The sequence below is a fragment of the Cyclopterus lumpus genome, chromosome 9, assembly GCF_009769545.1.
Source record: "Cyclopterus lumpus isolate fCycLum1 chromosome 9, fCycLum1.pri, whole genome shotgun sequence".
Classification (NCBI taxonomy): Eukaryota; Metazoa; Chordata; class Actinopteri; order Perciformes; family Cyclopteridae; genus Cyclopterus; species Cyclopterus lumpus.
The window spans coordinates 18,098,854-18,121,655 of record NC_046974.1 but is presented as its reverse complement, the minus strand read 5'-3'; the positions used below and the strand labels follow the sequence as shown (position 1 = coordinate 18,121,655).

Sequence of the window (22,802 nt, the reverse complement as noted above, 5' to 3'; positions counted from 1 at the left end):
GTGGGCCAGCTCAAGGCACACCTTCTTTCAAAGTAAAAGCCGCGATGCTTCCAGTTCAGTTATTCCGTTAAGTCTTATCACCCCTCCCTTCCACTTGGGGACTGGGTCCTGTTTGTTTGCGTTGTGTTTGGCCTTTCAGACAGTTCAACAGCGGATGAGCCACACCTGAGCCCGGAGGCTGATATAAAGAGGCAGCACCGGAAGACAGATGAGTTGTGTTGTTTGTTTAAGCTCGTTGTGTTATTCTTTAAATACATGTCTATCTAACGTGTTTAACTCGTCTGCTCTCCCATCCATGTTGCATGTCTCTGAGTCGGGTTGTAACACAACCTAACTCTGAAAATGGGAAGAGGCGGATATTAGGAGCAGAAGCATGGCTGTATAAAGCCACGACCATAATTGTGCCTCTCGCAATTACATTTAATTGAGTGCATTAAATAGACAATCACCCCCGCACAACTGCCATGAACGGGGATATTAGACACAGAGACGATGTTACACCCTAACTGGTTTTTACTGGTTTACGCGTGCGTGCGTTGTGTTCACTTAACAGCTGCAGCGGTGGTCTGTCTCGGTCACCAGATTCCTCACACATTCACAAACATATTGCTGGAGATGTTCACGATCGTATAAGTGAGCACTACATCACAGCCACGTATGAAGAAATATATTTAAGAAAGAAAATATATAGAAAGATCGCAACGACCTGGATTCGATTTCTGTCTAGCAAAATAAAAATGCACTCTAAGACATCGAGTCTACGCACTAAGACACCTGTTGATGGTGTAATTCACACCTCTCTTCACATCTCTTCTGTGTCCACGGAACAGCCAAATTTGATTATACAAATGCAAAATCACCTCTAATGCTAAACCAGACAGATGGTTCAACATGATGTAGCACATCTGATCTTTCCCTGGAGCAGTTAGACCTGGTTTACTTATGACCATTTTTATTTCTTCCAAAGTGAAGGGAGTATTCATTGCATCTTCCCTCTCTTCATCTGTTTCCAACAATTCTTTATTTCCTTCCCTTGTTCTATGTCTTCCATTTAAACCCTCCTCTGACATATTTCCAGAACTATGGACCTCAATCAGAGCTCTAGATAACATTTCTGCATTTGCTTTGTCACTGTTAGCCACCACTCCGCCATTTTCCAATACTGGATACCCGTCCCACTCCTGTTTTCCTCCCCTCAAACTTGATTAACTGAAGAGCTTTTCCCTATTATGTTACAAAATGATCTCCAATACTTCCCTTTAGTATAGTTTTCCATACTACTGCTTGCCTTCTCTTGTACTCTATTAAATTGTTTTAATTTAGGGTGTTTTTTAAAGCCTTATTCCATTTCTTTATTGCCTCACTGCACTCATCATGCCACCATGGAACTAACTTCCGCCTCTTTGTACAATTGTAAAATGTTCTGCTTCGCAGCTCCAATTATTGCTTACATTTTCATTAAATATTTCTATATCCTGTTTTCTAATTACATCGTTAAACCTTGATTCACTAATTTCTCTAAATGTATCCCACTGAGCCTTTCCAAATACTCACCGTTCTGCTGTATCTTCTGAACCCACACTATAACCTCCTCTACAGAAAATGGGGTAACGATCATTTCCAACAGTCGAATTCTTCCATACCTCCCACACGCAAATTGTCAGGTCTAAACATGACTCAGTACCTGAGTGGTAATTCATCCTTGTGCCATTCCTATCATTTAAACATACAAGTCCCAATGAGTCCATCACACCCTCTATCAATCCATTCCCATCAGTTGTTTCCCTCTCCAGAGAGTACTATGTGCATTAAATCACCACACCAAATGATCAGTCTGCTGTCTAATCCCTTTATTGCCTCTAATGTTTCTAATTCCAATCGTTGACACGGATTGTGGAAAAACCACGATCAAACTTCCCTCCCCTAACCACTAAAATGTTCCTTTTATGTTTATTTATACTGTAAAGTTGGGTATTTCAACATGGGTGCTGACCAGACTGTAAGTGGCCATTTGGAGAACTGCACTTCCCCGTTGACTTTTGTCACCAGGAAGAGGAGGAAGATAGATAGATATAGATCTCATCCGGAAAGTATTCACAGCGCTTCACTTTTTCCACGTTATGTTACAGCCTTATTCCAAAATGGATCATTATTTTACTCAACATTCTACACACAACAACCCATAATGACAAAGTGAAAACTGTTTTTGCAAATCTATTAAAAATAAAGAACGAAAACATAACATGTACATAAGTATTCACAGCCTTTGCTCAATACTTTGTTGAAGCACCTTTGGCAGCAATTACAGCCTCAAGTCTTCTTGGGTATGATTCCACAAGCTTGGCACACCTATTTCTGTGTAGTTTCTCCCATTCTTCTTTGCAGAACCTCTCAAGTTCCATCAGGTTGGATGGGGAGCGTCGGTGCACAGCCATTTTCAGATCTCTCCAGAGATGTTCAATCGGGTTCAAGTCAGGGCTCTGGCTGGGCCACTCCAGGACATTCACAGAGTTGTCCCGAAGCCACTCCTTTGTTATCTTGGCTGTGTGCTTCAGGTCGTTGTCCTGTTGGAAGATGACCCGTCGCCCCAGTCTGAGGTCCAGAGCGCTCTGGAGCATGTTTTCATCCAGGATGTCTCTGTACATTGCTGTATTCATCTTTTCCTCAATCCTGACTAGTCTCCCAGTTCCTCCTGCTGAAAAACATCCCACAGCATGATGCTGCCACCACCATGCTTCACTGTAGGGATGGTATTGGCCAGGTGATGAGCGGTGCCTGGTTTCCTCCAGACATGACGCTTGGCATTCAGGCCAAAGAGTTCAATCTTTGTTTCATCAGACCAGATAATTTTGTTTCTCATGGTCTGAGAGTCCTTCAGGTGCCTTTTTGCAAACTCCAGGCGAGCTGTCATGTGCTTTTTACTGAAGAGTGGCTTCCGTCTGTCCACTCTACCAAACAGGCCTGATTTGTGGAGTGCTGCAGAGATGGTTGTCCTTCTGGAAGGTTCTCCTCTCTTCATAGAACAACACTGGAGCTCTGTGAGAGTGACCATCGGGTTCCTGGTCACCTCCCTGACTTAGGCCCTTCTCCCCCGATCGCTCAGTCTGGCTGGGCGTCCAACTCTAGGAAGAGTCCTGGTGGTTCCAAACTTCTTCCATTTCCAGATGATGGAGGCCACTGTGCTCATTGGGACTTTCAATGCTGCAAAAATTGTTCTGTGCCCTTCGACAGATCTGTGCCTCAATATAATTCTGTCTCGGAGGTCTACAGATAATTCCTTGGACTTCATGGCTTGGTTTATGCTCTGATATGCACTGTCAACTGTGGTACCTTATATAGACAGGTGTGTGCCTTTCTAAATCATGTCCAATCAACTGAATTTAGCACAAGTGGACTCCAATCAAGTTGTAGAAACATCTCAAGGATGATCAGTGGAAACAGGATATACCTGAGTTAAATTTTGAGTGTCATGGCAAAGGCTGTGAATACTTATGTACATGTTATGTTGTCGTTCTTTATTTTGAATAGATTTGCAAAAATTTGCAAAAAACAGTTTTCACTTTGTCATTATGGGTTGTTGTGTGTAGAATGTTGAGGAAAATAATTAATTTAATCCATTTTGGAATAAGGCTGTAACATAACAAAATGTGGAAAAAGTGAAGCGCTGTGAATACTTTCCAGATGCACTGTACATACATATACAGACAGAATAACTATTTCACAGGTTTGAAGTGATTTCTGGTCTTGGAGCACAGCTGGTTGTGCAGCCTGACAGCAGCAGGAAAGGACTTGCGGTACCTCTCCTTCAAAAACCGGGGTGAAGCAGCCGGTGTGTGAAGGAGAGGTACAGAGCTGCCAGAGTATCCTGCATGCAACACCTCCATCAGGGATGATAGTTTAGCAATCATGCTCCTGTCTCCTACCTCTCCCACCGTACCCAGTAGACACCCCAGTACACTGGTGGCCTTCTTTACCAGTTTGTTGAGTCTCTTCCTGATTCCACGATTCAACATGGCAAGAGCTAAATAGAAGGCAAAGCCTCCGCTTTAATCCAGTTGACGTGGAGATGTTTGGTCTCTGTGGCCTGATACTTGTTTAACAAACTGCATTATTCAATTCAATTCAGTTTATTTTGTATAGCCCAATATCATGAATTACAAATTTGCCTCAGAGGGCTTTACAATCTGTACACATACGACATCCCTGTCCCAGGACCTCACATCGAATCAGGAAAAACTCCCCAAAAATAACCTTTGACAGGGAAAAAAGGGAAGACACCTTCAGGAGAGCAACAGAGGAGGATCCCTCTCCCCGGATGGACAGAAGCAATAGATGTCATGTGTACAGAATGAACAGCATTACAAAGTTACATAAACACATTACATGAATATGACAATGTATGAATGGACCTCCAATCCATGAAACAGAAGGAGGTAGAGAGGAGGGGGGGCGAAAGTCAAGTCTGGATTACAAAGTGGCCCAAACAAGTAACTGCACCAGTTGTACTTAATATGATGAATTGCAAAAAATATTTTGCTCTGTAGTGAAAAAATAAACTGTATATTTTGTTAAATCAAATCCCGACAAAGAAACTAACACACACAACATTGGGTGGGGCCAGTTACCGCAGGTGAGCACTGGTTTTAAGAAGAAGATGAATATAATTTAAGACGTGAAAATCAATCTTAGGAAAGACAAAAAAGAAAAGCTGGTAACCTAAACACATCCTGTGTTTTATGCAGCTTGATTCTTTTGAAGTGCAGATGTATTTCCTCACTGCATTAAGGATCTACACATGTAGAGGAACCCTCTGCCCATTGTCATACAAGTTGGGACCAATCAAAGCTTGTCAAGAAACTCCCAAGTTCAAGCATATCACCTTTGTGTCTTCATGTGTGTTATAATATTTGAATGACAGGAAAGGAGACGCAAGGCAAAACTAGAAACCCTGAATTTGACTGTGGGTGTTATAAAAGTTCAGAGAATCTCGAGGTGCCTGGTGCTTGGAAGAAGAAGCTCCGAAGCCAGAGATATATAATAATCATTATTTAATCATAACAAACAAGAGTCATCAGTATACATACATACAGTCCCGGCCCGGACGCGCTCACATGGCTTCGCTTCCACAGTCTCCTGACTTAGCCAGCAGTTTCTGTCTGGCGTCACCACGTAAGAGACCGAATTCGCATCTCACAATTAGTTTTATTCGCAGTCCATTCACTGAGCTAAGCTCCCATTGGTTAGTGGAGGTATTCATGCAAATACCTTTCAGAGACACAGCATGCTACGCTGAACAGCGAATAAGACCTGAGGTTCACACCTGAGGGTTAGTTCCATTCGCCAGTTCACAGAATGCCTCTAATCGATAAGCTAGCGGGGTCAAAGCTCACACTTCCGGTCAAGGACAGGAAGTTCCCCTTCAGAATAAAACCTATTATCCTGCCTCCAGAATAAAAGCAACATCTCAGATTTCAATCGACATCCCTTTTAACTATTGTCTAAACAATAAAACATCATTCATTCTCATGCATCATACAATTAATCATTACATTTGTCATCAACAAACAGAATAATAAAACAGTGATCCTCTCTTATGCTTTATAATACATTCCTCAGAATATTCCTCAAATTAATTATCATAACTTTCTTTATGTATTAATTTAAAACATAACCTCTCTTATCTACATGTGCAAGTGTATATAAAATCCACCACAACTCAACAGTGTCACTCCCATTATTGGTAGGGCAAAAGGCCGTACACCAAAAGCGGTGGTATGTGGTCAACGCAACATCCCTCACAATGGAAACTAGCTAAGGCATTGAGGCAAAAAGATCAAAAGAGGAAACTGCATGCAACTAAAAAGAAGTGTCAACACTTGCATTGTGTCAGCTCATGTTCAATGTAAAGACAGGTCAGATTATGGCTTGATTTATTTATTTATTTAGTTAACCATATATTAACACCTGGACAAAATAATATAATCAAAATGGTATAATGTCTTATTGAAAACATTGTTTTCTGGGTAACAGAAAATCTGCTCTGCTCAATGTGCCCCGCCGTATCTGGGAGGGGAAGTCTTGAATTCACAGGAGTTTGAGTTGCATAATGTTAAAGTCAAACAAATGATGCATACAAATAATGAAGGCAATGAATGTGGAGGTAAAGGGGGAAAACAAATATTGATTACCTCTACCACATTATTCAAAACAAATTATACATGACAAGACAACACATATTTGAATGTGCTCGTAGGACCTTCGGAGGCATACAACCATATAAGTGAGCAGTAGATGGCGCCACTGTTCGTCTTTTCCAGTTTGGGACTGAACCGCCGTATTCTCCTGCTTCCAGGTGCTGCAGTTGAGCCCTTTCGCTTTCCGTACAGGAATTTGAAGACTGCATTACGTCAGTTATCCTGCCAGCGGCAAGGAAGCCGCCTGGCCCAGTAGGAGTGGAGTTACTGCTTTTTCTGTGGAGAATTAAAGGGAATTGTGTGTGTTTCTTGTCCTGAGGAATCGAGAGTTGAGAGTCCTGCTTGAACGACGGGGAGGAAACGTTGAAGCGGCGCATCGCAGCTCTCCTGCTTCAGTATGAACAGCGTGTGAAAGGATTTCAATTTCGACGACACTCACCAAGTAGATGGAGGAACCAGAAGGTGAGCGATATCTCCTGTTGTAACTTTTATACCGATGAGACATTGTCTACGTTTAGCAAAACGTTGCAGTTTTTTGTTTTTTTTTCCACGGTGAGTTGATACGACGTTGAACGTTTAACGCGCGTCAGTTCCAGTGCTACGTCGGACATACCTGTTTACTCTCTTCTCCGAATACACCGTTGTATCTTCTTTCCTCGCAATGTAACTACATTTGTATGTGAAGAATGTGTCTTTTTCTTTAAAGGTACAGATACGTGTTACTGTGCGGGATGTGGAGGAGAAATCCAAGACTCGTTTCACACGAAAGTCCTCCAGGACACCTGGCACAACGCCTGCTTTCAGTAAGTTTTCCAGTGCATGATCTTAAACACGCCTGCACGTCCTCCCTGTAACGAGCTCACCCTTGTTAGGTATAGTCTGACAAGTGAACGCTTTGTTTTCATAGAAAGAAGAATAAGGGGTATAGTTTTCATGGATATGGACAATTGTTTTTAGTTGTTTCCCCCGCTTGTGGGTAAACATGCTGGCTGCTTTCTCTGGATGGGTCTACTTACAAATGGCCTTGTGGATAACACCAGAAGCTTTTGTCGTGTAGCCTCAACATGGGCCTCACAGATGGGTTTTTTTTTTTTTTTTTTAAACAATTCACCATTGTTTTGTGACCCTCTGCACAAAATGTGTGTAGGATGTGCATTGCTGCTACTGTCACGGCTGACAAACCTCTGCATGGGGACAGTCCAGGTTGTTGCCCACAGATCGGTCAGTGACAAGGTCCTACTATCCTGGTGGACTTTGCCCTCTTTGCTCTCTGACTTCTGCTCTGAGGCTTAGTGATTTTTGAGCTTGTGTGAGTTGTCTGATTTTCACAGGTCACTGCCCCACAGTGAGTTATCTCTGCGTGGGGCCGTGAACCCGTGGCTGGATGGCGACTGACTGTACATGCCAGCATGATGCATCACTCATTTGGTTACCTCTGGTATAACATTAACATTCACTTGTTCTCATGTGAGATATCGCGGCTCAGATCAAAAAGAAACTGATACACTTGATCCAAACTGTAGCTGACTGTCATGTCAGGCTTGAGTTGGCCGCAGGATCACCACAGCATTTAACAAGATAATTAAAATTCTTACCGTGCCTGATTTGACACTAACATTATGAAACGGATGATTAAGAAGTGGGTGTGTGGATCTGTGAATGTTGCTGATTGGAGCACAGCACCAGCCTCATAGTTTATTATATCCAAAAAGGTATTTTATTAAAGGTTGTTATGACTGGAGTCTGGCTCTGGAGGACTGCTGGCATGTCCAAAAAGACTTGTGAATAGAATAAAATATTGCTAACTTTGTTGTCTGTTTCTGACAAACTGAAATGGCTCTCTTGAAGTTTTGAGCAAATATCCAGCAGCTCACTTCCTTACATAACCTGTGATTTCACTCTTTTCAAACACTCAACACCTGGCCAGCTCCAGGTATCATCTCAGATGTTCAGGGCCAGGAACAGCTGTGTTACTGACTTCAAAGCTCCCTCCATTTGTACTTTTATGCTCCCTCACATTTTTTGGCATCTTTGTCTGAAATGTCTTCAGTTACACTCTATAAAAAACTAAAAGAAATTAGATATTTTTGTATGGTAGTGGGGGGGAAGCCAGACTGCAGTATTGTCAGCCATCTAAATGTGCTGCAGTTTTACCCTCCTGGGGTTTAGGTTCAAAACGTTTTTTTAAACACAACAGCAATTACACACTGCTCACAAGTATGCTTAAGACCTTAATCTCTGAACTTGTTAAGAGAATTGTACAGCAAAATAAATGAATGTCCTTTTTTAACGTGGTGCCCCTATTGTCTATTGTCCACATGCTGCCACTCTCCCCTCCGTGTACCTCCACCTTGTGTAACATTCTTCCACGCTGACGTCGGCCTTGTTCCAGTAAACCTGGCAGTGTTATTGAGGCCTATAGGTAACGGCATGCTGCACTCTGCTGTGCGCCGCATTCCTAGACGGCGATTCAGAGATGTGATTCCCCTGTCTCAGACTCTGACTGCAGAATCCTATTGGGGTTTTTTTTCACAAAGAAAAGAGGATACTGCAGATATTATCATCATACTTGGCTACAAAAATAGTATTGCGTTTCATTGGTTTAGGATTGGGTGGTATTAAGTCCTTTTGATCTATAGTCATTAAATTTCTGCACTAGAATATGAAATTATAAATACGTGACAAATGTGTGTGAACAAATAGAAAAACAGAATCCACATATATTTTAAGAAACTTTTTTTGAATGTATTTCCTCTTTTGGTGCCTTTAAATTTGATGCAGTACAGAACAAACACATTAATGAATTGCTAAGTTCGACAGCAATTTAAATTTACGCTAATCTGATAGTCAAAAGCAAAAAACAAAACCGTTGCTGGATTTAGCTTTTCAAATGCACAGATATGGAGCGTGTCTTTGTCTTGAAAAATCAGCAGGATTTGCTTTGACACTGGATCTACTTATAACACACTGTCCTTGCGATATGAATGGAGGAGCAATTGTCAGTCTCCACTAAGAGGTTGTTGTGGAGAACATTTGGAGCACAACAGTCACCCACCCACAGATAAGGTCCCATTATAAGTGAAACACGCCCTCGTCAGGTCTTCAAGGCCACAATTTGAAGTCCCTCTCTTACTATCTCCACTTCATACTCCAACAAAGGAATACACTCCAGCAGGAATGTGGATTTAAGGAAATGAGTAATGTTTACTTTGTAGTGTTTGTGCAGGCAGGACCATTGTATTGTTCATTGAAAAACCACCTGAGCTTGTAGAGGGAAGTCAGGTGTTTTTATAAGCACCCATACATCACTTTATCTTGATTTATCATAGGGACACAGTGGGCAATAATTATAGTTTATCAGCTGATTTTGTCAAGAAATGCTTTTTATTTGGAGCAAGTGGGGCAGGGTGGACGTTTTTGTTTTTTACTGCCACACCCGCTCAGATACTGAATGTCATACACCCCACTTTGAATATTGCATTTCTCCTCACACGCATGTTTTTGATCAGATTGGGCCAAATGGGTGCACTCATTGGTATCAACACCGGGCAATACTGACACTAATACTGACCCTACCACTGTTGTGTATCCTGTAGCTTGATGGATGTTTAAGGCAGATACCAATGGCAGTATTTGAGAGTTGGAAATGGAATAACAACATTTCTGCCATTCTACATTTCATAACATTCAACGTTTCTTGATCTGGAATCTTTAGATTGGCATGTTACATAATTGTGACCAATGCACTGTGTAAACCTGCCAGTGCTGTCCGGCAGACAGACTGTATTGGCAATGAGGTTTCTAAAACACTTCATAAACATCATTTGGGAATTTCTTTTTACTTTTCAACTGGTGTCAACGCATATAATAATGAATCTGTGAGAAGGTAATATCTAAAACCACGCTCCCGGTTAGGCTGTGCTGTTTTGTAGAATTCCACAAAGTGTAATACATTATTTCAATGATCAAGGGTCCTATTTAAATAGTTTCACAAACAGGAATATAATTAGGTTTTTTGACATCTTTCACACACAGATAAACACAAATCGGATGAGTGGCCTTTATAGCAGCTGTGGCCACAGCAGCACAGCTACCATTACTCATGCAATGTTAACCTTGGCAACCCTTCAGCTCTGCTTCCCCGCATCACGTCATAGTGTGATGAATCAGGCTGAAGTCATTATTACACTGACCCTGTGTTCACTCTTAATATATGTTGCTTTTACCGCAGAAGAACAACCTGTTTATTTCCTCACATTATTTGGTATAAGGGCATTAACATGGATGCCACTTGATGTGCTCCCCCTATCCACACTATGATCTCCACAATAGACACAAACATGTTATCTTCCCTCTGTAAGATGGCTCATTCTTAGCTAAAGGTTTTCTGGCATTAGTTATCTGGAGTCTGCCAAAGTCAATAAGCCTGGATCAACTTTACCTGCAACGTGATGCACAAGGTTCAGCTGAGAGCCGCAACCAAAATGATTGATACGCATAAAAAAACACATTCCCACTCAAAGTAATATTCCTGACATACTTGCATGAAATGGTCGCATAAGACATGATGTACTTGATACCATCATAGACCAAGTATGTGAGCATTCAGAGAGCGTTTTCTAGAAAGACAAAACCATCAGCAGGGCTCTCACCATCGTCTTGGATCAAATCACAGCCCTGAATTAGATACAAGTTGTTAATCAGGAAGTCTGTAAAGTGTTAGCTGAAAGTTCGTTATTGCAGGCACTCCCGAAAGCAACCTGTGTATTGCGTCACACCTGCTGTTTTGTTTTTGATCCGGAGAAATTAATCCTGTGAACAGTTTTGCACTCCCATCAGACAGTATTGATGACATTTATTGTGATTCATTTGTCTGCACTTCTTAACTTAAAGTCTCATCAGCATCTTTGCTCCAATTATCTACAAGCCAGGGTAAAAACCAAGAGGTCTGAATGCAGCAATAGCACAAAAAACATTCCAGCAACCTAATCTCTGGCCGAGCTGCTCATCCTTGATTGTGTTCTGGCAGTCAAACCTGCTGCCTATCGTTTGCATAGCCAGTGCAGCTTGTTCAAGGCTCAGAGCTTCTAGGTGCTATCCAGTCTGCGGGCAACATCGGCATTCTTCACACTGAACATGTTGTCCCTAAAAGTAGCAGCCAAAAATGTCCCCTTAATTAGCTCAGTTTCTTCTTTGGTAACAGCTTGGATCAATCAGTCTTCGTATGCAATAAAGTGGAATTAAGTGACAAAGTCTTAATATTTACCTTTTTTAAACTGTTATTTTTGTAGCATTTTACCTTTTCTTTTTAATTGGAGAGTTGACAGTAGATAGTGACTCAAAATGAGTGCAGACAGATTGATATTCATCATGTGATCACTGTCCCTGATTGAACTCAGGATCTTCGTTATATTTATTCTTCTTGGCCCACAAAGCTATCGGGATGCTTTTGTTTTTATTTACATTGACCTCGATAAGAAAATGCACAATGAGAAGTTTAAGTAACTCCAAGCAAAAACTGCACAATAAACAACATGATGATCCGAAGGCTTTGCCCCTGTAGAGGTTGTTTTAGCCTTGTTTTAACGGGCATTCGGTTGTTGTCAAAGTGCAATTTTCCCTCAAACAACTGGATCCTGTTAAAGTTCTGGAAATTAGCAAAGTATTTGGCTGCCTTATCGGTCGCGTGCAGAGGTTAAAAACCAAACCACCCGTACATCCACCATCCACAAATGCTTGCCAGATTAATTTTTGTTCTCAGACGATAATACTGCAAAAATAACAGCATACATGCAAGACCCAGCACATCTCAAGAACAAGCAATGTACCTTGTTAAACTCAGAGAAAAGTGCCCCTAGCTAATGTCCCTCTCTAACCTCACAATTAAAAGTAATTTGTGGTTTCCACACAAGCTCTCCTTTACTATTTTACGTCTTTCACTGGTATGTAATATGAGCAATGGCTTTTGAGAATGATTGATTAAAAAAAGATGACATAGTTAAGGTGAGGGTTCAAATGCTTAACTCTAATCAAACTGTAAATGTCCTCTGTTTGTTTGGCTCTCAGCTCTTGCGTAATTACGTCTTTATAGTGCTTCAATTCATAATTCAAACCAAATACTAAATGTTCTAACCATTAGAAAGTTGCCCAAAAAAATAAATCATTGGTGTTAATTTGATACAGGGATTTATCAAGTCAAGTAGAACGCTAAGCATTCCTTGATTTCAGCCTCTCAAATGTGATTTATTTAGTTGAAGGTAAAAAAAAAAGCTATAGATGAATTGGTAATTCCATGCATCTCATATGCAAGTTGATGCCGTTAACCTGTACGAGACAAAGTGGAGACACAGACTATTTGTTGTTATAGTACAGCAGTGGAATTGGTGCCTCACAGGGATCTTTCAGACATCAACCACACACGATCAAAATGATCCGACGGTCTTTGAAGTGATACACCAGGCTTTTGAGTCTCAGCCGTATCCCCTTGAAGATGATTGCTTTACAGTTGGGAAAAGCCCTTGTCTCTTCATTCTGCTCTGTTCATCTACTTTGTTGTGTGCAGACGTGACCAGGGCTGTTTCTGTTTGACCTCCCAGGTGTTCTGTGTGCTGTGACCACCTGACTAACTGGTACTATGAGAAGGAAGCCAAGCTGTACTGTCGCAAGCACTACTGGGAGGAGTTTGGAGAGCTCTGCCATGGATGCTCCCTACTCATGACTGGACCTACCATGGTGAGTGCTGCACGTTTTATGTCTGACTCCAAAACATCAGACTAATTGACGAATTAATGTCATTTTCAACTTCAGTTGAGATTAAAGGGAACTGATTTTACACGTCAACATGCTATGCAGCCTGTGAAAGCAGTTCTACAATATCTTTTGTTACTTTTTTGGCTACGTATTCATACTGCTAAGGGTGTGGCATATGAAAGACATGGGCGATTACCAGCCCATAAGGACAGAAAGATGCTATGAAGCGTAGGAAGGGAAGTGTAGGAGCAGGGTATTTTACACCGTACCCATAAAAGGGTCTAAAAAAATCAGTGTTTTCTTAAATATATCTTCGCTTATTAGCATTATTTTCTCATTAGTCTTCCAACTTTCTGGAAGTGCGATGCTAAATTGATGAAATACTCTTATCTAAAAATACCACAAGTGTCGATATACCTTCCTTTTATTTAATTTTTTTTTTTCTTCTGCTGTGCCATGAGCATTACAAGCTTCAAGCTTGTTGACATTTGCTGGTTTGTAATTGCATGAACCGTCGGTCTAATAAAATCTGGGTCAAAACTATTAGTCGGTTGCTACGTGTGATTGCCAGACTTTACGGTCTGCCTTGCCGTGATCGTACAACAACAATTGACGAACCATTTCCTCCTCTACTTAATAATACCAGAATGCCAACGGAGCGTGTCAATGCTCTCTGCGTACCAGTTTCTCTCTACCGCTTCACATTATTACTAACGTAAAAAAGCACAGTTCACTTCCCAGAGTGCACAAAGGATCTAGTGGGAAGACACTAGTGCATGAGGGGGTTTTGGAGCGCATCGTGTTCAGTCCTCTGTGGGTGAGGTGGCTCTGTAGATGTTACCCACAGTCCACAACTCATGTCGTTATCTGTACTAATGAGTTTGCATACAGCAAGTATCTGTTGTTAAAGCAAGACTTTCTTCCCTCCAAATTTATAGCTTGATTGATAAGTAATATATTTCTGAAGTTTTTAAAGAAACTGGGAATGGGGAAATTGGGATTCTGTCAGATGTAGAGGCCAATGCACCTGGGAATGGTGTATTATTGTGCTATGATTAAAGGTAGATTTAAACGGTGTAAATCCAATCTGGCACCAGAGAAACTGGTGGATGTTGGATTTAATCCAAATTTCAACCAGCTTTGAGTTAATATCGCCAAGTTGATGCATGAAATTTAGGTGACAGCAGCTCTTGCTGGTCACAACCAGGTTTACTTGTCCAACATGGAACCAGATTGAAGTTTTTCTTTTTGCCACTGAGCAACACACACAATGGACTCTTCTATTTGGTATTGGCCTCCTGCTTCATCAGCCAGTGAAGCCAAGTGTTTTTGGCAGAGTGGATTTGGCACAGAAAGAGAATCATTGTGGGCCGTCAGCAGAGGAGGGTCATGCAGACCTGCTGCTGCTGCTGCTGCTTATTAGGCATCCAAGTCCAGAACACCATTGTTTTTGTCCTGGTTTTGATTAACGGTTGGTGTATTGATTGTTTGAAGAGAGTAGTCATATTGTAAGGCATTGTTTTTGATTAAACATTAAATCAATTTATCCGCAGTCCAGTTTCTTCCTCTCCAAAATGGCCCCTAATTGTTATTTACTTTGATCTTGTCTTGCTCAGTTTGTACGCCGCTGTCCTGCCGTTGAAGCCTGAGGCAGGTTGTGACTGGTTGGTGGCTGTGGTTCTGCTCATGGCTTGAAGGCAGGGAGTGACAGACAGACTCCTGATATGTCACAATAATTTGGCTGACATCTCTCTGTAGCAACAGCCTTTCCCTACACTGACTCACTGACTTCGAGCTGTGGTAAATAATATTGGTTTAAACTTTTTTTTAAATGGCCTTAAATTGCAGAGAACTAGACGGACGTGATGTGGCCTAAATCTATACTACATGCTAATGCTAAACAGGTTTTGAGTGATAAAATAAACTTTTAAATATTAACCAGCCGCGACAGTGAAACTGTAGTGTGTGTGCGTGTGTGCGTGTGTGCGTGTGTGCGTGTGTGTGTGTGTGTGTGTGTGTGTGTGTGTGTGTGTGTGTGTGTGTGTGTGTGTGTGTGTGTGTGTGTGTGTGTGTGTGTGTGTGTGTGTGTGTGTGTGTGTGTGTGTGTGTGTGTGTGTGTGTGTGTGTGTGTGTGTGTGTGTGTGTGTGTGTGTGTGTGTGTGTGTGTGTGTGTGTGTGTGTGTGTGTCATCATGGCAAATTGTGGTTCTGGAGACACCGACTTTATTACCACGGAAGCAGTTTTGAGATGTGTACCAGGGTTAATTTCTCTGTCTGTGGACAGATTGTGTGACCACGATGGCGTCACTTGATACACAAACTTCAATGGACGATCAAAATGAAGATGGCCGTGGTCCGAGCAAGGCTCCAGAAGTACAGTATGTGTGATCCCATTGCAAGAGCTGCCCATAGCAGGAAACATTGAAAACAAGTTATGAATGGTTCACAGACCACTTCATGAATTATATATATATATATATATATATATATATATATATATATATATAAATAAAGTTGGAGGTTGGTTTGATTAAGATCCAATAGTGCACCGATGGTATAATTTCATTAAGAAATGGTTAAATATGTGAATGTCTTTTACACTAACTGCAAATACTGTATTTCAGGAAGATTCTTTTCTGTTGGTATTTCATAAGGAACGCATCCTGTTTGTATTTAAGAAAGTCTTCCTGGTATTCTGTCAAAGTAAAGGTTTTTTCTGCCTCCCTCTCTCTCCACAGACTTTCCACTCAGCCACTTAACACTTTGATCTCATAATTGAACCTGAAATCAACATTTTCTGTGCTGAGGTATAATTAAAGTACCTGTTTGCTGAATGGCGGATACACATTATCTCATCTTGCATGAGAGAGAGTGACGTAAAACATGTAACTTGCATTTCCGAAAAGGGAAATCTGTCGGCGTTAATGAGGCAGAAAGCACGCGGCTGTGAGGTGGTTTCAGGGGGTTGAAAGCGAGACGAGTGTCTCAGACCTGGAGAGAGAGGTGACATCATATCAGATTCCAGACGGCGTGAGAGTAAAGCAGGTGTTACGACTGTGTCACCGCTCGCAGCGGGAGGAGCAACTCTCAGCACAACACCCCTCATCACTGACGAGCTGAGCAAAGCAGAACAAAACTGCAGCTCGCCGTCCGCACATGGCTTCTTTCCGCTTCGAGTCCACCAGACATCTTGAAGATCAGCCCAATTTGTTTGTGGTTCCAGGTGGCCGGAGAGCACAAGTATCACCCAGAGTGCTTTGTGTGTCTGAGCTGCAAGGTGGTGATTGAGGACAGGGATACCTACGCCTTAGTTGAGCGATCCAAACTTTACTGGTAAGACGCATGCACAATCCTCTCCAAAGCTTTTTCAATATAGACCAAAGCAGCTAGCAGTTTTTGCTTTGGGTTAGCATCCTTTAAATGTCACGCTAAATGTGCGTGCCAATTATATAGTGAAGAAGTTACTGAACGTAAACACGGTATCCTTTTAGTAGTTTGTGCTTGTCATAGTAACCATACTCTTGAATGGAGGCATGAATGATATTTAATTATTATGCATAGTGACCGCTTCACTGTTGTCACTCTTATATGATGGGTGATTTAGTTAACATGTGAGTTTATTATTCACGTTAATGTTCAGCCAGTGCTAATAAGTAGTTGGTCATTATTACATCACTCCCATTTTACGCCGTTGAGAGCAACTTAACAACAAGCACATGTCCACACATGCAGAGCTTCATCCCCTTTTTCTGTTGTGTGCAGTGGAAAGTGCTACAAGCAGGTGGTTCTTACACCCATGTTGGAAAAGTGCTCCCACGACTCCGTGATCGACTCCCTGCCACACACCGTGACCCTCATCTCGATGCCCTCTGCAGCCAACGGCAAGCGGGGCTTCTCTGTCACGGTGTTGAGGGACGTCAGCGGCTCAGCGAGTGTTCAAGTCAAAGAGTAAGTAGGACCCGATGTAGGCGTGTGTGCGTGACTCTGCAAGAAAAGATAGTTTAATATGATGTAAGGGCGTGACCCAGTTCTCTTTAACCATCTGTACGCTCCTTCTATATTGCTGATACTCACATACAGATGTTGGTACTGTGTTTTTCCAGAGTCAGAGGGATGCTCATTAGTCCAGAGGTCCGAAATGCCATCCATGTTGGGGACAGGATCCTGGAGATTAATGGCCTTCCTGTGGGGACAATGATGCAGGAGGAGGTGGGTTTATTCCTATGAAATGCAGTTTAATACCTCCTATATGAGTAAACGACACCCTCAACGAGAAGTCTATTTCTATACAGTCATTCTCGACGCTCGTCATCGGTGCCACTCGGTTCGGAATCCGCATAAAACCATACAGGTTCACCAGAAAACCCCTCAACTCTAACTCTCTTGTTTGTTGTTTTGTTTTTTTAAGGTGGATGATCTTATCCACCGCACCAGTCACACGCTGCAGCTACTTATGGAGTATGACCCAGTCAGGCAGCGTTTAGACTGCCTCAGACTGGGAGCGCCAACAACCCGCCTGGGAGTCCCAGCTACGTCCCGCATGCGCCTGTCCTCGTCCTCTGACACGTTCCTAGAGAGAACTGATGTGGTTGATGACGGCACACTGAAAAGGAGGTCCTTGAGGTATGTTGCAGTAGCCAAAAAACACACAGCTTGCATATCACAGGTCTGTAATAAACAAGAGATGAGTACATCATTTTTAATTAACCATATTCTCTCTATTCCAGGCGCAGTAACAGCACATGTCAGTCACCAGGGCCAAATTCTCCTAAAGAGATGCCTTTTATTACCCGAGACATCGGCCGCTCTGAATCCTTGAGATCCTCCAGTAGCTGCTCTCATCGCATCTTCCGGCCACATGACCTCATCCACGGCGAGATCTTAGGAAAAGGCTTCTTCGGGCAGGCTATCAAGGTCAGCCTCCAACTTCTCATCCGTGTATTTAACTTAGTTTGTGACCTTTTTTGGGTCCTTGTGCAATGGGCTTCAAGTCATGCAAATGTTGCGTTCTCCCACCAACAGGTGACCCTTAAAGCCACAGGAGAAGTGATGGTGATGAAGGAGCTGATCCGTTGTGACGAAGAGACCCAGAAGACTTTCCTAAAGGAGGTTGGTAATGTGCAGCAGGAGGCCTGCGCTTTATCAGTCATTTATTATACTCGCAACTAAAAGCATGTCACTGGTTCCCACAAATACTGCCTTATACACCCTTTTTGGGGGCTTTTGCCCCTGTCTTATGGGAAAACCTGGATCATGAAAATGTATTCATGTTTTTGTTCTTATGGAGTACATTTTTGGAGACTGGTTAGAGATTATAAACTTGCTATCGTAATGTTTAACTTATTTTTAACTCTACCGTTTCACCCTAATTTTCAGGTCAAAGTAATGCGATGCCTCGAACATCCCCACGTGTTGAAGTTCATTGGTGTGCTATACAAGGACAAGCGGCTCAATTTGATAACTGAGTATATTGAGGGAGGTACCCTGAAAGATTTCATCAGAGACACGGTGAGTTGACCTCCTCTTCGCTCCCAGTAGAGCACAAATCACCCCTCAGTGGCCACAGAAAGAGCTGTGTGCAACTCTGATTGTGTGGGGGCTGACCTGAAGGGAACTCTGCATTGGTGGGGGGGCTCTCAGCTCTCTAGTGCGCCGGCTCACAAGTGGCCAAGTCGTGGAAAAGTTGTATAAAGTGTTTCCAGGTGAAATGTAAAGAGCTTTGCTCCCCTCCTCTCACAGCTGACTCTTTTTCTGACAGGCAGTTATGCTAAGTGCACGGCCCAATGAGGAGAAGGATTTAATTATATGTAGTATGTGGAGGACAGACAGTTTTTAGGGTTAATCTTGTTCACTGTTCCTGTTAAATATTGTTTTCCTGTCTCTACTGTGGTGCAACATCATTTTGTTTTCACCTCCTGTTATGCATTATGGTCTCTGGGGGATCTTCTATTCATTTCTCTCTCGTTTTTTCTTTGTCTTTACTCGGGACTAACAGGATCCATTTCCATGGGAGCAAAGGGTGAGCTTTGCAAAGAGCATCGCCTCTGGCATGGTGAGTTGGCCTCTTGGGAAGACATTACTATTAGTGAACTCTTTGGCCGCTATGGATGAGAGATGTGTGGGCGGTGCTGAAAGGCTTTACTGTATAAAGTGAATTTTACCCTCTTTGTTTCAGGCCTACCTTCACTCAATGAGCATCATACACAGAGACCTCAATTCTCACAACTGCCTGGTCAAACTGGTAGGTGACATGGCATCTTACCAGCCATTACACATCGCACAATCTGAACAAGAAGATTAAAGGGTGGGAACGATTTGTACAATTCATGAACGGAGTAAAATTTGGCGTGCATCCAGCCCTGTGATTTGCTGAGAAAACTGAACAAGAATATGTATAATCTAAATAGAAATTAAGTATCAGCTTTTCTACTAGTGAGTGAAGTTGCTTTTGACTTAAAGGCTGACGAGAAGTGATGAGAAGACAAATGAGCTTCTTTTCTGCTGAATGTTCATGTACAGAGTTCAAAATGTATAGTTGCATATAGATATAGTTGAAATGTAACCATTAAGCACCATCTTTCAACAGGACAACACTGTGGTTGTCGCTGACTTTGGACTGTCCCGACTCATACTAGAGGACAAAGTTAAGCCTCTACCTGAAAAACCAACCAATAAGAAGAGGGTGTTCAGGCGCATCGACCGAAAGAAGCGCTACACTGTCGTGGGAAACCCTTACTGGATGGCTCCAGAGATGCTAAATGGTGAGCCGCTGACAAATGTATTACCAACTTGATTTACAGAAGTTAATTTGTTCTGTGCATTTACTCTATCCTTTGACTTGATGTTGTTTCAGGTAAACGCTATGATGAGAAGGTGGACATTTTCTCCTTTGGAATTGTACTCTGTGAGGTGAGAACTTTGCTCCTTTTGATTTTCTGATAACAACCTAGCTTTGGGTTGCAATGCTAATTGGCTGGCAATTTTAAAATCCTGGATCTCATCACATCTGTATTATTAGACCATGACAAAACACACATGCCAGAACATCGCCAAGCAACCTTCAAGTCTCCACAGATCTAATTGTATTCCTCAGATATTCTAGGACGTTGTGTAAAGTACACCATTGTAGTTAGTGGGCTGAATGAAACATGTTATGGCCTGTGCTGATATTGATGATTACCTTCTCCTCTGTGTTATGACCCAGATCATTGGAAAAGTCTATGCAGATCCTGAGTGCCTGCCCAGGACTCTGGACTTTGGCCTGAATGTTGGCAAGTTTGTGGAGAAGTTTCTCCCTGAAGACTGTCCTCCAGCTTTCTTTCCACTGACTGTGGCCTGCTGTGACCTCACCCCAGACAACCGGTGAGCACCTGCTTATTGTGTCACTTTCTTTCTTATGATAAGCCGTGGTAGAGCACTGCTTCTTGATCACCGGAGCAGGGCAAAATCAAGAGATATGACAGATTCTTAAATATATTGGGAATAATAGTATTAATCACTCACTCAAATGGCCACATGAGAAGTGTGTCCACTTCTCCTGGACAGATATTATCGAGCCTAGTTAATTGATCTCAAGAGTGTGTAGAAGTAGTGTGAGAGAAAACAACAGCTAAAAACAGATGGCATTTTGACCTGCCTGCACTGAGACACGCCTCTGCTGCCAGATGGCTTCCTCATGTTTTCTCTCAGCCTTGTGAGTCTAGCTTTAAGCTCAAACCCCTGTGTGTGCGCTCCCCCCTCAGCCCACCTTTCCAGAAGCTGGAGGACTGGATTGAAGCTCTGTCCCTCAACCAGGAGCTGGGGATCCCCTTGCCAGCCGAACTGGATGAACTTCACCAGAGAGCGAATCGACTCTACATGGCGAAGGACGGCTCCCCATCCCAGAGCACAACTCAGTCATTAACCCCAACAGCAGAACCTCCAGACTCATCCAGCATGACAGACAGCGGTACCTAGAACCTGTGCCCGTCATCTTTGACCCCTCTGAACTAATACTGTGGATGAGAAAGAGGGAAATTGCGTTGAAGCCGAATCATATTAGAACTGGATAACCTGTGGTAGTCACCTTAACCTCCTTGTGTGGCACCTTAACTCTGAGAGTGCCAGTAAACTGCAACAGGGGTGGAAAGACATTTCAAAAGGACCAGTGTCGGTTACTAATTAGTTCGACCTTGTTAAGGCCCCACGCAACAGACACACACTCACACACAGGGTTTTACTAATGTTTATGGTGTTTAAAGACAATATGCAACCTTCTTTGGTCCCGACAAAAGACGAACATCTTAATGAGACTCGATGAGTCTGATGTGACGGCAGTTTAGTTTTTCCGGCTCTGAAGATGTGTGTAATGCACTCATCCGTCCTCGTCGACCAGAGGACTCGCTTCACTTCAGCAGCAAAGCAAACAAAGGTGCTTCACAGTCCGGCTGATTGACAGGTCCAAGTAAACAGACCGCACAGCTCGAAGAAAACAGTTGTGACTTAAAATTGCTGTGGAAGAAAAAACACACACTGACTGCGAATAGTTTCATCACCCTGAGATTCGGCGAAGGAATATTTTAGAATTTTTTTTGTGTCTAAACACCGCCGATACAATAATTGACGAGATGGTTATAAGTATGGTTCTGTACTTTGTAGACTAACGATTTTTAATAATATCTTTAGAATGATGAATTAACTTTTTGCCACACTGACATTTTGTTCAAAGTTTCTATCAAACACCTGATGGATATTAAATAAAAATAAAACTGGGCAGAAGGTAGGGCTGTTATTAATAATTGTCAGACATAATCACTCGCACACAGATCCACCATAAGAAGTTGCTTTGTACAAAATAACTGGATTTTGTTTTTTCTTAAGCGATGTATATAAATATGTACATATCATGCCTCTAATTAAGTGCCATTTTCTAATGGGAACTCTAGATTTGTAGATTTTTAGACATTTTGTCAACTATCGAGGTTTATGCCTTTTTCGTCATGCATATGACCACTTATAACCACTATTATTTATACCACTGTAGTGTTTCATAAATAAACCTTCTTGGAAGTATTTCTTTTTCATGTCATTCTTCAATGTTGCATGTCAGTAACGGTGTTAATAAGTGTAGTCATAATCCGCTCTCCTGATACAATTCAGGATCAAAGTTAAATCATTTGTAGAAACAAATTAATGTTTTATTTTCCGACTAACAAATCTGATCACAGCAACAATTACAAACTGAAATGATCATATTTGATTTGTCTTTCATGGAGTTTACTGATTTACCTCTGACTTCACAAGTTTGTTGTTGTCCTTGACAGAAATGAAAAATAAATAAATCGTATCATACTGTACATTTTGTATTACATCCTTGACTGCTGGTCAGACAAACAGATCTAAGACTACACTTTGGTAGCGTGCATTTTCCAGTTTTCACATTTTGTAGAGTAAATGATAAATAGGCTTAATGAAGAGTTTAAATACTTTATTTTAATTATTACTTGCAACCTTAAAACGATTCTCAATGATTGTTTATCTGCTTCTTCTAGCAGCTTGAATTAGAGCTGTGGATCATCAATTAAAGATGAATATCTATATATTAATCAGAAAGAAATCAAAAGTGGGTGCCTATCAAAGTGTATGTGTCGGTCCCTGAATAACATAACATCCAACTGGCCTTTAACAGGTTGGGTTTTTTGTAGCTGTTTTGATGAGTTACAAGCATCTACTTCTAGCCTTATATGTAACCTCCTTTCTCAGCTGACTCCAATGACTGAAGTCTGTGTTTACGAATGGCCAACAGAGGGAGCTGGTGCCAAAAAGGTTCCTACTGTCGACAAACCTTGAATAACGACATTTATCCAGCATTATGCAGCAT

The 22,802-nt window shown here is 42.0% G+C and overlaps 1 protein-coding gene across 2 annotated transcripts; it reads left to right on the top strand.

The window, feature by feature from the left end:
- Positions 1 to 91: 91 nt before the first annotated feature.
- Positions 92 to 21,994, top strand: limk2 (LIM domain kinase 2). Of its 2 annotated transcripts, XM_034541673.1 has the most exons (17): positions 92 to 212; positions 6,514 to 6,656; positions 6,901 to 6,997; positions 12,791 to 12,926; positions 16,167 to 16,276; positions 16,706 to 16,891; positions 17,047 to 17,152; positions 17,352 to 17,566; positions 17,671 to 17,857; positions 17,966 to 18,052; positions 18,320 to 18,451; positions 18,939 to 18,995; positions 19,119 to 19,184; positions 19,530 to 19,704; positions 19,797 to 19,852; positions 20,148 to 20,305; positions 20,686 to 21,994. In XM_034541673.1, the coding sequence occupies exons 2-17, from the start codon at positions 6,641 to 6,643 to the stop codon at positions 20,897 to 20,899; spliced, it is 1,998 nt and encodes a 665-aa protein (XP_034397564.1). In that variant the 5' UTR covers positions 92 to 212; positions 6,514 to 6,640; the 3' UTR covers positions 20,900 to 21,994. The 2 variants fall into 2 exon arrangements, with proteins under 2 accessions (XP_034397564.1, XP_034397563.1); XM_034541672.1 differs by lacking the exon at positions 92 to 212 and having other exon boundaries at positions 5,610 to 6,656.
- The last annotated feature ends 808 nt before the right edge of the window (positions 21,995 to 22,802 follow it).

Excerpts from the sequence above, each read along its gene's own strand:
- limk2 (XM_034541673.1), top strand. Across the intron at positions 6,998-12,790 it reads TGGCACAACGCCTGCTTTCA|GTGTTCTGTGTGCTGTGACC; the intron begins GTAAGTTTTCCA and ends TTGACCTCCCAG. Across the intron at positions 20,306-20,685 it reads GACCTCACCCCAGACAACCG|CCCACCTTTCCAGAAGCTGG; the intron begins GTGAGCACCTGC and ends CTCCCCCCTCAG.